Here is a 13559-nt window from a genome sequence, read left to right as displayed (position 1 = left end):
ATTATTTGGCCATTGGTACTGATACAGTTTCTTCTTTATTGTGGTATAGAAATGGGTTATCACTGAAACACATTATAAACAGTGTTTGGAAATGCAAAATACTGGCTTTTGGGATCATTCCAGTTATTATACTCACATTATTTCTTAAAGCATTACTTCTAGTCAGGCACTAACAGAAACTACTGCTGGCTAATAGCATAAATACCATTCCAAATTGTTAGAGGAGAAAATATGTTAATTGGAAAGCTTAAGGACTCACCCTGTCAAAGTGGATGCTAACACCTGGGAGTCACGAACTTTTTCAAATTCAAGTATTATGATCACCAGTGGTTGTTGCTTGAATTTCGTTGAGAGGTTCCAAAACTCCTGCAGACAAAGAAAACTATTTAAGCTCGAGAAGTAATTCAAGGTTGCCAATTATTTCACTTCCTCAATTACATCAACTTCTGCATAAGGTTTCCAAGTTCACTAAAGACAAATTTAGTGAACGACAGACAGTGCAAAAGAAGAGAACACACAACACACCGTCCTTGTACTGTTTGGCCTGCAGTACCAGTTGTGTAACAGGCACATGTGCCACTAGGTAACTAGCTAGCTTAGTCACAACTCACTGACATTACTTAAATCAGTGATTTCACCTACAGTGGTTAAATACGAAATTTACTCTCATTTGTGCCATGGCCAAGTTTACACATGCACTTTTTTAAAAATTTCTGAAGATACAAGAACATCATGTTGCAATATATATAAATATATATATATATTCATATATTATGTCACAGTCTGTAATGTGGGAAGAAGAGGACGCTGATGGTGGCCTTGGAGATGACGAAGAAGAGTTCAGTTTTTTTCGCTGCTCTAAGCATGTTGGCTCTGCCATTAAAAGCCATCTGCAAATAGACGTATGCTTCACAGGATCACTAGATACAATGACATAACCAGTGCATATATCTACGCCCGAGGGATATACCCACCGCCGAGTCCCAAATCGAACAGGAGGCAGGCCATTGCCTGGAGACAGCTCCAGACAAACACCTTCCCTAACCCATTTCATCTGGAACGTATCTTCCCAGATAAGCATAAGGACGACTCGTGCAAATTGTGCCAGGAAGAACTAGCAACTCTCAAACACAGGCTGTGGGAGTGCAATGTAGTTATAGGAAGGATGGAAGTTGCTCAGGAGACCCTGTCATCAATGTGGGCCGCTGCTCCACCCAGCTCAGACCTCAGCATCCAGTCGTGGGCAGTCCAGCAAGCCCGTGAGGTGGCCTTGAGGCAGGGCCTTGACATTCCCCCGTGGGAGACCTGAGCCAGGTCACATTAAGCCTTGCTGGACGTACAATAAAGTTGTATCCATATTCATTCTTCCCTCCCTTATCGTAACATCATTGGTGGAGGCGCGGGGTAATCACTTGCGCAAGACAGCTCTACAGAGGACGTGACCCGGCCGCCACATCATCCAAAGGAGATTCCTCAACCACGGCCCCGTCGTCACCACCAACAGTCATCCTGGCCCAGCCTCGCGACCCTGGCATGTTTTCTGGAATTGACAATGTTGATGTCAATGACTGGTTTCAAAATTACGAATGGGTCAGCGTACAAAATAGGAGGGATAATACAAATATGCAGGCTAACATAATATTCCACCTAAAGAAAACAGCACAGGTCTGGCTTGAGACACATGAAGAGATTACAAGTTGGGACCAGTGAAAACAGAAGCTTAGAGATTTGTTCAGCAAGCCCATCAGACGCCAACGTGCTGCTAAGAAGGACCTTAGGACTCGTGCACAGATGTCCACTGAATCTTACCTGGCGTACATCTAGGACGTCCTCACTCTTTGCCACAAGGTGGATAATAATATGGCAGAGGCAGACAAGGTCAGCCACATATTAAAAGGCATCGTGGACGACGCATATAACCTTCTTGTTTACAAGAATATGACAATGGTCAACGAGATCGTTAACAAATGTCGCCGCTTTGAAGACGAGAAGAGCCGCTGCATATTTCAACAGTTTAAGCATCTACCCAATACTGCAGCTCCATCGACGTGCAAAGACATTTGTCCACCGTGTGGGCCCACCTCCTCCGAGAAGGTTGTATGTGTCGTCCGGTGAGAAATTGAAGCTGCGTCTCCTGCTACGCCAGTGACGCAGTGCTTTGACGATTCCCGGCTGCTCGTGTCTCTTGCTCAGTCGGTCACTCGCCAAGAACTTACCAATGTGGGTCTTCTGTCCATCTGCTCTGCCAACCATCCTGACTTTACTTCGTCTGCTGCCACTGCCCCTGTTCACTGGAGCCAATACGGTCCATATCTCAGCTATCGCAACCCAGCCAAATGCCGCACACATGCTGACAGACCCATCTGCTTTTATTGTGGACGTGTGGGCCACATTTCTCGACATTGTCAAAGTTGCTGGCCAGCCCACTCACAACCAAGCTTTCCCGTCTACCACTGCTCCCCACTGAATGCTCGCCCACCTGCACTCTACACAAAGGTTGAAGACACACCTGACAACACATGAGCCACTGTGACTAGCCGCTCGCCATCACCACACAGTCGCTGCTCCCGTTTGCCCCAGCTGCATTGCTCTCCATCTCCAGCTTACTGTCGCTGCTCTCCGACAGGAAACTAACTAGGGCAGCTCCTGGAGGTGATGCTGCTCTAGAACCCCGACTTGAAATTCCTCTGCTGACCCTGCCTACTGATCGGAACCTTCTGGACTACGTGGATGGTTTGCCCATTACAGCATTCATCGACACGGGAGCGCAAATTTACATCATGAGTGCGGAGCTTTGACCACGCTTGGAGAAAGTACTTACTCCTGCTCCGACTAGACTGCTCCTGGTCACTGACAGTGGAACTCCGGCTGTGCTTGGAATGTATACTGCATGTGCCAGTGTCGTTGGTCGCCCCATGTATCCGTTTTGTTTAGAGTGCTCAAACGTTGCCCTCATGATGTGATCCTCTGACTTGACTTTTCGACCGCCCATTCTGCTCTGATTGACTGTTCAGCCAGTGTTGTACAACTTCACCTACCCCTAACTGTTCCCGTTGACCTTCTTGCTCAAACTCCAACTCAGTTTTGTTCTGCAGATTTTATTCACCTCCCATCTCTAGCAGCAACCTGCATCACTGTTTTAGCCTGCCCACCTGTACCTGATGGAGACTATGTCCTTACTCCCACGACTTCAGTCGTTTTCCCACAATGCCTCCTTCCCACACACCATCGTTTCTGTAGCGGACAATCAGACATGTCTTCCCATCCTAAATTTTGGCCAGTGCCCTCAAGTACTTCCTTGAGGCATGTCTCTTGCCACATTGTCACAGTCGCATGAGCGTCACATTTCCGCTCTATCTGTTGCGCCGTCTTCGACCAGTGCCCATCCTGCACCTTCTGCATCTGCCTCACCCGACGACTTTACAACAATGATTGCACCAGATCTGTTAACCCAACAAGCCGCAAAGCTCTGTCACCTCCTCGAGTCCTACTCCGACATTTTCGAACTGAACGATTGCTCTTCGGGTCAAACTACGGTCATGAAGCATCATATAAATACCGGCGATGCAGCACCTGTTCACCGACACCCATACTGGGTGTTGACCTCTGAGTGACAAATTAGACAGAGCGAGGTAGACAAAATGCTTGCCAAAGGAATTATGGAACACTCTTCCAGCCCGTGGGCTTCTCCTGTTGTTCTCGTCAAAAAGAAGGATAACAGCTGGTGATTCTGCCTTGACTATTGTCATCCAAACATGATCACTAAAAAAATTGTATATCCACTTCTCCGCATTGACGGTGCTCTGGATTGTCTCCATGGTGCCACTTATTTTTAATCGATAGACCTTCGCTCTGGATATCGGCAAATTGCCGTGGATGAAATGGACTGTGAAAAGACTGTGTTCGAACTACACACCAGATGGCCTATATCAGTTCAGTATCAGTATATCAAAGAAATGTTGCCATTACTATTTGCAAAAGTGGAGGATTATTATGTGAGTGAATAACAGTAAAGTGATAAGAATTCATACAGCACTAGAGGTATCGTAACCCACAAACCAAAGTGTTGTCAATAACATACCAGTGCATTTATATAACCCGTATCTCCGCTTTACCAAATACAGTCCACTTCCATTGATTCAATTCTGACGGGATCAAGAAAAATTAATTGAATTATCCGGTGGGTCAAAATAAACAAGATGCAGAAAAAAACCCCGAAACATATTCGTTTGGCAGTATTTGCCCCAATTCTAACACACCCTCGAGTTAAATGCCCACCTACTTTGTTTGTACCAAGCAGTAAACTAACATAGAAATATAAATAAAATGCGCTCCTAATTCTATAGCAAGAAAAATTGTTGCACAACTGCTGACAGTTTTTATAAAGTCAGCTTCGCCACACAATTTTTTTTAAAGTTAGCTTCTCCGCATGAATTAATGTTATGCGGCAAAGCATACAGAAGTTGCTAAGGCAGTTTTGGTTTTGTGTTCGATCGACCGCACCGCGCAAGAAATATTCGGCCCCATAGGTCCTAAAATAAGGGGGGGGGGGGGAAGGGGGATTCGGCCCCATAGGTCCTAAAAAAAGGGGGGGAGGGGTGCGTTAGAATCTGGTAAATATCGTAATCGAACATTCTGAGCTACGGTTATTGCTTGAGAATCTTTCTAGGGCGGGCCGAAAATAGGCGTTTCCGACGAGAGATTACGTGTGTTCAACGCATTAGCTGTCCTCTAAGCTCCGCCGAGATGGACGCTGCCACTCTAGGGGGTCGCTATTAAGGTCACCATAGGAGTCAGGCGCGAGCATATTGACTGGTCAAGTTCGAATTATCCGGCTAATACCAATTCCAGGATCGAATTAACGAAAGCTTGGGCACATAGATATGCATTGGCGCTGTCCAGGACCTTCGGCCAGGATCTAATTAACCGAAAAATCGAATTAACTGGAGTCAAATTAACGGAAGTTTACAGTCCCCACTAAAAGCAAATAACTTTTGCGAAAATCCCGATATTGGAAGAAGTGCGATGAAAGAAAACATCGTTCCCTACCTGATAGTAGCATGACATGCCTGGTTTAGAAAGTAGCATGCAATGCTTAGTAGCAATGGAGGTATTTCTGATACATCACACATTAGGAAATTAAGTCAAACTGCTTCAAAGCAGCATAGATGACAAAACAAAAGATTGAAAATAACACAGAAGATAAATTTACAGTTAAGCTAGATTGGTGTATTACACTTATGGGGTTGCAAACAGGCCGGTGTATTGCCATAAGTGGAGACTTTGAAAGGATTATTTGACCCAGTACTGCAAGTGAACAAGTCCATCAACTGTTCACATTGCAATAAGAGGTGAGCAGACTCTCTTTATAGCCTTTGTTTAAGGAGCCACACCTTCACATGAGTACTGGTTCAATTGTTTTCAAAGCAATAAACACAACTGTCTTCAGCATGCACCATTGCACTGTCCTTATTTGCCACTCCCCCCTTCCCCCCATTACACACAGGTGTCCAGTGTATGCTGCACAGTGCAATCTCATTTTGGCATAATTTCAGGTGGAATGTGGGCATGCATGCAACTCCATATATATTTCTTTGCTTAAAGGCTGAGTGATGAACTATGCGGCCCATAATTCACAATGGTGGACTTCACGTTTAACAATGCAACCTGATCCAAATGACTAAGCTCCCATATTTAGAATTCCTTCACTTGACTTGTAACTTCAAATCAGCGACCCACTGCTCCTTCGGCAGTTCCTGCAATAAGGAGTTGCTTAAAAAATACCCACCACTCCAATGCTTTTGAGCACACTCTGAAAGTGCATTATTATGAGATAATATAAGGTCTATTCGATTCAGCCAAGTTTCTCTGCACCTTCTGCACCTACTCATGGTGTGCTGCACCTAGACCCTCGATTCCCCGAGGTGCAGCAGTGCACCCTGCATCCCCGTGCTCGATTGAATGGGGTGCAAGGCAAGGTGCCACGGCGGTGCAGTGCACCCTTGAACCTTGCAGCGAGTGGGTGCAGCCCGGCACCCCCTGCACCTTTTTGTTTGTGGTGCCGTGCACCTTTTTCTGAATCAAACAAACCTATAGTGTAGTAACAACTTCAGTGAATGGAACCATTGCCCTCTACATCCAGAAGTTGACAGTTCATGATGACATGGTATGTGGGGTTTGTAAAAGTAAGGAGGCTTCAAATGTTGGACAGCGTAGACAGGGTACACCATAATGCAGAACTCTAATGACCACTCAACAATCAGTTCATTAGAAGACCACATATAAGTAAAACAAATACATACTGTTGCAAATGGCTCAACTTCTATGGCGTCTTGATGGGCTGCCGAAAATGCAATGCCATCAAGGTTGTTTGTTTCAAGGAACTCTTCAGTTTTGGTAATGAAATCAGTCACAATGCGTCGGACCTTGGACGTCACAACTCCACGTGTGTCCACTTCAGTTGCTATAAATGGAACACTTCCCTTTCGCAACTTTTGTAGTTTATTGATGTCATCTGACAAAAGTGGAAAAGATGATAGCACTCATGCTATAACATTAAGAAGAGCGGATGAAAGAGTCCCCACAAGAAAATGTTTGCATCCACTGTTTTTGTAGTGTCAATGAAAACTAACTCCAGAAAATCAGAGGCAGTAACAATGACACTTACGGCAACACACAGAAACAGTGCCCTATATTTAAGCAAGCTTATGTAAACTTGCAATCCACTACTTTGTAAACTAGCGATTTAGGTGTTCAACATTTCACTGAACTACAGAAGCTATGAGAGATGTCACAGTTGAAATCCCTGGATTAACTTTGATCACCTGAAGTTATTTAATGCACATGCAAAGCATGGTGTACAAGCATATTTGAATTTTTCCCTTATCTATAATGCAGCTACATCAGCCAGAAATTACACCCACAGCCTTGTGCTCAGCAGAAAAGTGCCACAGCCACTGAGCTACTACCGTGAATATCTTGTTAGTGTTGCAAGAACTTTGAATGTGCTCAAGTTTCTATACCCAGAAGTGCAGCACTGGCCTAGCAAGGAAACGTACCTTGCCAAAATGATTGTCTGTGGCAAGACGTGCAGGTATAAGAAAAATTGAACATTCTATTTAAAACACTGACTTAAAGCACACTAAAATGTCAGATTGTCAACCTAACGGAAGTTCCCTATACATGTGCCATATGACAAATGACTGGAGCCTGTAAATAGTCTATAACTCTAGACTGATGTACATTGCACATTCCCTAATGCAGGTTCATCATCATCATCATCATCATCATCATCATCAGCCTGGTCACGCCCACTGCAGGGCAAAGGCCTCTCCCATATTTCTCCAACAACCCCGGTCATGTGCTAATTGTAGCCATGCCGTCCCTGCAAACTTCTTAATCTCATCCGCCCACCTAACTTTCTGCCGTTCCCTGCTACGCTTCCCTTCCCTTGGAATCCAGTCCGTAACCCTTAATGACCATCGGTTATCTTCCGTCCTCATTACATGTCCTGCCCATGCCCATTTCTTTTTCTTGATTTCAACTAAGATGTCATTAACTCGCGTTTGTTCCCTCACCCAATCTGCTCTTTTCTTATCCCTTAACGTTACACCTATCATTCTTCTTTCCATAGCTCGTTGCGTCGTCCTCAATTTGAGTAGAACCCTTTTCGTAAGCCTCCAGGTTTCTGCCCCGTAGGTGAGTACTGGTAAGACACAGCTATCATACACTTTTCTCTTGAGGGATAAAGGCAACCTGCTGTTCATTATCTGAGAATGCCTGCCAAACGCACCCCAGCCCATTCTTATTCTTCTGATTATTTCCGTCTCATGATACGGATCCGCAGTCACTACCTGCCCTAAGTAGATGTATTCCCTTACGACTTCCAGTGCCTCGCTGCCTATTGTAAATTGCTGTTCTCTTCCGAGACTGTTAAACATTACTTTAGTTTTCTGCAGATTAATTTTTAGACCCACTCTTCTGCTTTGCCTCTCGAGGTCAGTGAGCATGCATTGCAGTTGGTCCCCTGAGTTACTAAGCAAGGCAATATCATCAGCGAATCGCAAGTTACTAAGGTATTCTCCATTAACTTTTATCCCCATTTCTTCCCAATCCAGGTCTCTGAATACCTCCTGTAAACACACTGTGAATAGCATTGGAGAGATTGTATCTCCCTGCCTGACGCCTTTCTTTATTGGGATTTTGTTGCTTTCTTTATGGAGGACTACGGTGGCTGTGGAGCCGCTATAGATATCTTTCAGTATTTTTACATACGGCTCGTCTACACCCTGATTCCGTAATGCCTGCATGACTGCTGAGGTTTCGACAGAATCAAATGCTTTCTCGTAATCAATGAAAGCTATATATAAGGGCCGGTTATATTCCACACATTTCTCTATAACCTGATTGATAGTGTGAATATGGTCTATTGTTGAGTAGCCTTTACGGAATCCTGCCTGGTCCTTTGGTTGACAGAAGTCTAAGGTGTTCCTGATTCTATTTGCGATTACCTTAGTAAATACATTGTAGGCAACAGACAGCAAGCTTATCGGTCTATAATTTTTCAAGTCTTTGGCGTCCCCTTTCTTATGGATTAGGATTATGTTAGCGTTTTTCCAAGATTCCGGTACGCTCGACGTTATGAGGCATTGCGTATACAGGGTGGCCAGTTTCTCTAGAACAATCTGCCCACCATCCTTCAACAAATCTGCTGTTACCTGATCCTCCCCAGCTGCCTTCCCCCTTTGCATATCTCCCAATGCTTTCTTTACTTCTTCCGGCGTTACCTGTGGGATTTCGAGTTCGTCTAGACTATTTTCTCTTCCATTATCGTCGTGGGTGCCACCGGTACTGTATAAATCTCTATAGAACTCCTCAGCCACTTGAACTATCTCATCCATATTAGTAATGATATTGCCGGCTTTGTCTCTTAACGCATACATCTGATTCTTGCCAATTCCCAGTTTCTTCTTTACTGTTTTTAGGCTTCTTCCGTTCCTGAGAGCATGTTCAATTCTATCCATATTATACTTCCTTATGTCAGCTGTCTTACGCTTGTTGATTAACTTTGAAAGTTCTGCCAGTTCTATTCTAGCTGTAGGGTTAGAGGCTTTCATACATTGGCGTTTCTTGATCAGATCTTTCGTCTCCTGCGATAGTTTACTGGTATCCTGCCTAACGGAGTTACCACCGACTTCCATTGCACACTCCTTAATGATGCCCACAAGATTGTCGTTCATTGCTTCAACACTACGGTCCTCTTCTTGAGTTAAAGCCAAATACCAGACATAATTGACAGACAGAGGTTGAACAGACATAATTCAGTTTAATTAGCAGTGGACTCATCAACAATTTTACACATAAATTATCATGAAATACTAAAATCTAGAACCAGCTCTCCTAGGCCCATGAGTTATAAATGATTCCTACAGTGGTGGCTTCCACAATGCTAAAAAGTTTCGGACATGGTGGAAAAAGCCAGAAGGGCAGCTGATGCACATTCATGCGAATTTTAGCAGCAAGAATTTTGGAATGAATAAAATTAAATGACAGTTTAAATTCAGGCAGCTGTACCAAATGCGTATAAACACTATTTAAAAGGAAAAAAGATAGTAATGCGTTATGGCTGCCTGCAACTTCAGCATGCCACACTAAGCATCAATAGGATAAAAAAATCTGGCTTGCACAGTGTATTTTCATGCAAGAACTTGCCATTTTTCAGGTCGAAATTCTGCATTTCTATGTCATAGCTGACAGCAGAGTAGATAAGTCCAGTACAGAGGTCAAGTTGCAAAAGATTTCCGATGTTTGTTGAAGCTGTTATACACAGCAGAACACCTGCAGAAAGAAATGAGGCAAAACATGACATGTAGGTCATGCATTTGTCACTCCTCATTCTGTAAGTTCCCCACTGCCATTCCGGGACAACCTATCAAAACTTTCAAAGTGACTATGAGCATACTGTCCGTGCAATCAAACCATGCACTGAAGTCTTTGCGCAGCACCCCTTGTTCAATAAAAACCAAAAATAATCACAACAGTGCTTTTAACTTTCTTATGCTTTATACGTAGTGCCAAAAATCGTACAGGAGCACTACCGTAGGGCACAGCAGCAGATCTTGCTACTCATAGACTGACTTTTAGACTTTTGACAAAAGATACCACTGTGTGACAGCAAAAGTGTGAATAGTAGCCTGAGCATCAAGATTATCTGAATGTAAAAGGCACACAATGATGTGACCAGTCATTTGACAAGCTTTTAAAAGAATAATGTGGTTTTAAGTGCCAAAACCACAATCTGTTTATGAGGCACGCCATAGTAGGGGACTCCGAACATTTGGACCACCTGGGGTTCTTTAACGTGCACCTAAATCTAAGTACATGGTTGTTTTTGCATTTTGCCCCCATCGAAATGTGGCCGCCGTGACCGGGATCCAATCCTGTGACCTCGTGCTTAGCAGCCCAACACCATAGCCACTAAGCAACCAGGGCAGGTGACAAGCTTGTAGGCTGTTTAAATAAAGAAATGGGGGCATAATAATAGAAACCTAATAAACTTAATAGTTACCTATTAACATAATAATAATAAAAAAGGTCAAAAATAAAACCCACGCACTGTGGAAATCAACGTTGGGCAACATATTCTGCATGTAGCTGGTTATCTAGCATCACTTGGAGTTCTGTAGAATGTTGCCAAATGGTGCAACTTGTCCATGTAAAAGGTGACAGCACTTCTGAGCGATCTAAGCTGGAGCTCAGTGCTCTGAAACAAGCAGCCAAACATGTTCCAAGAGCTTGATTTCGACCACCTTAATGTAACATGCACCACCAGAGTGCTCTGAAGCGGGCAAAAACAACCAGCCGAATGTGCCACAAGTAAACTGTTGCTTTGCAATGTCATATAAATGCCAATTGTCTTAAAGTGCCAGTCTGCATGAGAGAAGTACACATATGCCTAGGGTCTAATGGCTCAAGCATCAGGTCATTGTGTAGGGGTATCCTAGTTGTTCAAATCCTACTAACAGACACTTCTTTTTATTGCTTAAGTCTGAAAATAGGCATGGCAGATACCCATTGCCACAAGATGCCTGCTACAAGGCAAAGTCTGCTTCGCATTAGAAGAAAGTCTGCCAGTTCTGAGAGCTCTTCTACATCACTTATTGAAATGTGAAAGCATCTGTGGGTCCTAACTCCCCTATATCAACGCTATCTGAGCACTTGCCTGCATTGACTAGCTTGGTTTGGGCCCATGTTAGAAACTGAGAAGTGTGGGATCAAGAACAGAATAGTTGCCACATACGTCATAACTGCTTTATATATCTTTTATTTTTAATTTGGAGCATGTTGTTATGACTACAAGACACCCACTTTGTCCTGTGACGCAGTACACGAGGGGACAGAGTATGCAGTAGGTGTCAATCTAAGCTACAAGTGAACGAATTGGGGGGAATATGAGGGTTGGATTAAATAATTCTCTGCCACGTTCTCATCAGCCAATGAAACATCAAAGGCAGCCTTCTGACTGCATCATTCCTCCACTTCGCATCTGCCATTGTGGCCTTGGCTTCAACTCAACTGACATGGTCGGCATCTTTTGTGACAGGCTCCAGCAGCTACCTGCACCACCTGAGCAGACGCAATTTCTGTATGTCCTCCTTTCTAGCCAGTATTTGCGTCGCAGCATAAGATTAGAATAAGAAAAGGTTAATTTCAAACACTACAATGAATACAGAGCCCTTATGGTAAAAGGAACATGCCTATTGGCCAGTTCACAGCTATCTCATAAATTTTATAAACTTAAATTAGTTACTGTTTTATTTCTGTGGAATGTTTATCATGCCTACCCAATTTTATAAAAAATTTGGGCATTCCAGTAAGAACACACAATGAGAACCTCTGTGAAAGTCGTGGGCCTCCTGACTTACGTTTTGAAGAAGGGACTTGCTTCCCGCTCGTCATCGTCTCATAGCTGCTTCCAGTATCTGCAAACAATTTCTAGACGTAACCAATCATACTGGCACACACTGTGATTAAAGAAAATTGAAGGCTGAGGTACTTGAAACCATACTTCAGTAGCGTTTTAGTGCTTTCTCAAGGATATTTATTTAAAATTTCTTTCAGGCACTTCAAACTTGGCAGATATTAAAGTGCATAATTCAGAAATAACCATACCATCTGAAAAATAGCTATACAGGATACACTGCAGCTATACTAACACTTTCTGCATGGTGACATTAATTTTTCAAAGCTACGCCAAGAATTTTACATACACAAGCATGTATTACATGTATGGCTAGACTAAAAGATGTCATGTCCCCAGCGGTTGGTTTGTAAGTGAATAAAATAAAATGTAAATTAATGCAATTCCTACATCAATGTTTCAAGTGCCTGTAGTGATTAAACTGTGTATGCAAAAATTAAAAGAAACACATAATGACTTGCCAGCAATCTCATTACTGTGTGTCACTTCTTCAATTTCTGGAAGTAAACAAATGTCAAATAAATGCACAGAGCACAAATGTCCATTTACTGGACCTAGCTATCCTTCTTCAATCTCTGGAAGTGAACAAATGTTAAATAAGTGCATAGAGCACAAATGTCCGTTCATTGGAAGTACTATTTCATACTTACCAGTATGACCAGCTGTATCTCCAGTTTCAGCGCTTTCTGGAAATAAAAGAGTAACTTCTAGTAGCATAACAAATGTGTGCAGCTGTGAAGTTTGTTTATACAAACCTAGAAATATAGATTAGATGAGGACCCTGCTAGCCAGTGCTTGTGAGCAGATTTCTCATATTTCCAAGGAACAGACCAAGAGATTAAATTGAATTTTAACAAGAGAGAGCTTACCCGTCATGCGCTCAGTGTGTGTGATTTCTTCCCTTTCTGTAGGTGTCATTTCCTCACTTTCTGTACGTAAAAAAAAGAGTGATAATTATGCAAAGATCAATATGTAAACATCTGTATTATGCAAATATGTAATGCTTATTCCTATGCTTACTTGTTCCCCTTGATTCTGTAAACATAAAAATTAATTCTGCAACAGTGATAACAAAAAAACCTGCACAGCTGCATAGCATGTATTCAGACCTAAACACATGTATTAATGTAAATATGCTCTTTAGATTTTTACAACTTTACCTTATGAACTTCAATACTACACTCTCTATTAGTACTTATACACTTTACAACATAAACTCATGTAACATAGCTGTCCAATCATTTAGTCTACAGCCAATAAGCCAAAATTCAACACTCAATATGACAAGGAAACTAAGTTGTCAACAGCGAAGGAAGTGACAGAATTACCAAAGAAAGAAATGCTCTCATACAACAGTACTGCCAATTGTGACTGCTAGCGCATATCAAGCGAAAATTTGTAGGACACTCCTTGTCACATACAGTGCCAACTTATCCATAATGGTGAGGCTACGAGCCAGACAGTGAAGTATAATGCTGCTAATCTGTATGAAAGGTTAACAAAACTGGTTTGGGCATCTTGAATAAGAGGATCTAAATCATTGCAGTTAATGTGGCACCCAGATGAAAGCAGTGGACTG

At 42.9% G+C, this 13559-nt stretch overlaps 1 protein-coding gene across 1 annotated transcript in view; it reads right to left on the bottom strand.

Moving 5' to 3' along the window:
• Positions 1 to 13559, bottom strand: part of LOC135915285 (uncharacterized) — a 297520-nt gene that overhangs the window by 54973 nt on the left and 228988 nt on the right. The window contains exons 176-183 of the mRNA XM_070539179.1: positions 13001 to 13015; positions 12850 to 12909; positions 12631 to 12666; positions 12442 to 12477; positions 11925 to 11981; positions 9712 to 9837; positions 6303 to 6514; positions 260 to 366 (exon numbers count right to left, since the gene is read on the bottom strand). Coding sequence (XP_070395280.1) covers positions 260 to 366; positions 6303 to 6514; positions 9712 to 9837; positions 11925 to 11981; positions 12442 to 12477; positions 12631 to 12666; positions 12850 to 12909; positions 13001 to 13015 — 649 coding nt within the window. The remainder of the gene's footprint in view (positions 1 to 259; positions 367 to 6302; positions 6515 to 9711; positions 9838 to 11924; positions 11982 to 12441; positions 12478 to 12630; positions 12667 to 12849; positions 12910 to 13000; positions 13016 to 13559) is intronic.

Source organism: Dermacentor albipictus, chromosome 5, assembly GCF_038994185.2.
Source record: "Dermacentor albipictus isolate Rhodes 1998 colony chromosome 5, USDA_Dalb.pri_finalv2, whole genome shotgun sequence".
Taxonomy (NCBI): Eukaryota; Metazoa; Arthropoda; class Arachnida; order Ixodida; family Ixodidae; genus Dermacentor; species Dermacentor albipictus.
The sequence above is the reverse complement of the archived record's forward strand: the minus strand, read 5'-3'. Positions and strand labels throughout refer to the sequence as shown.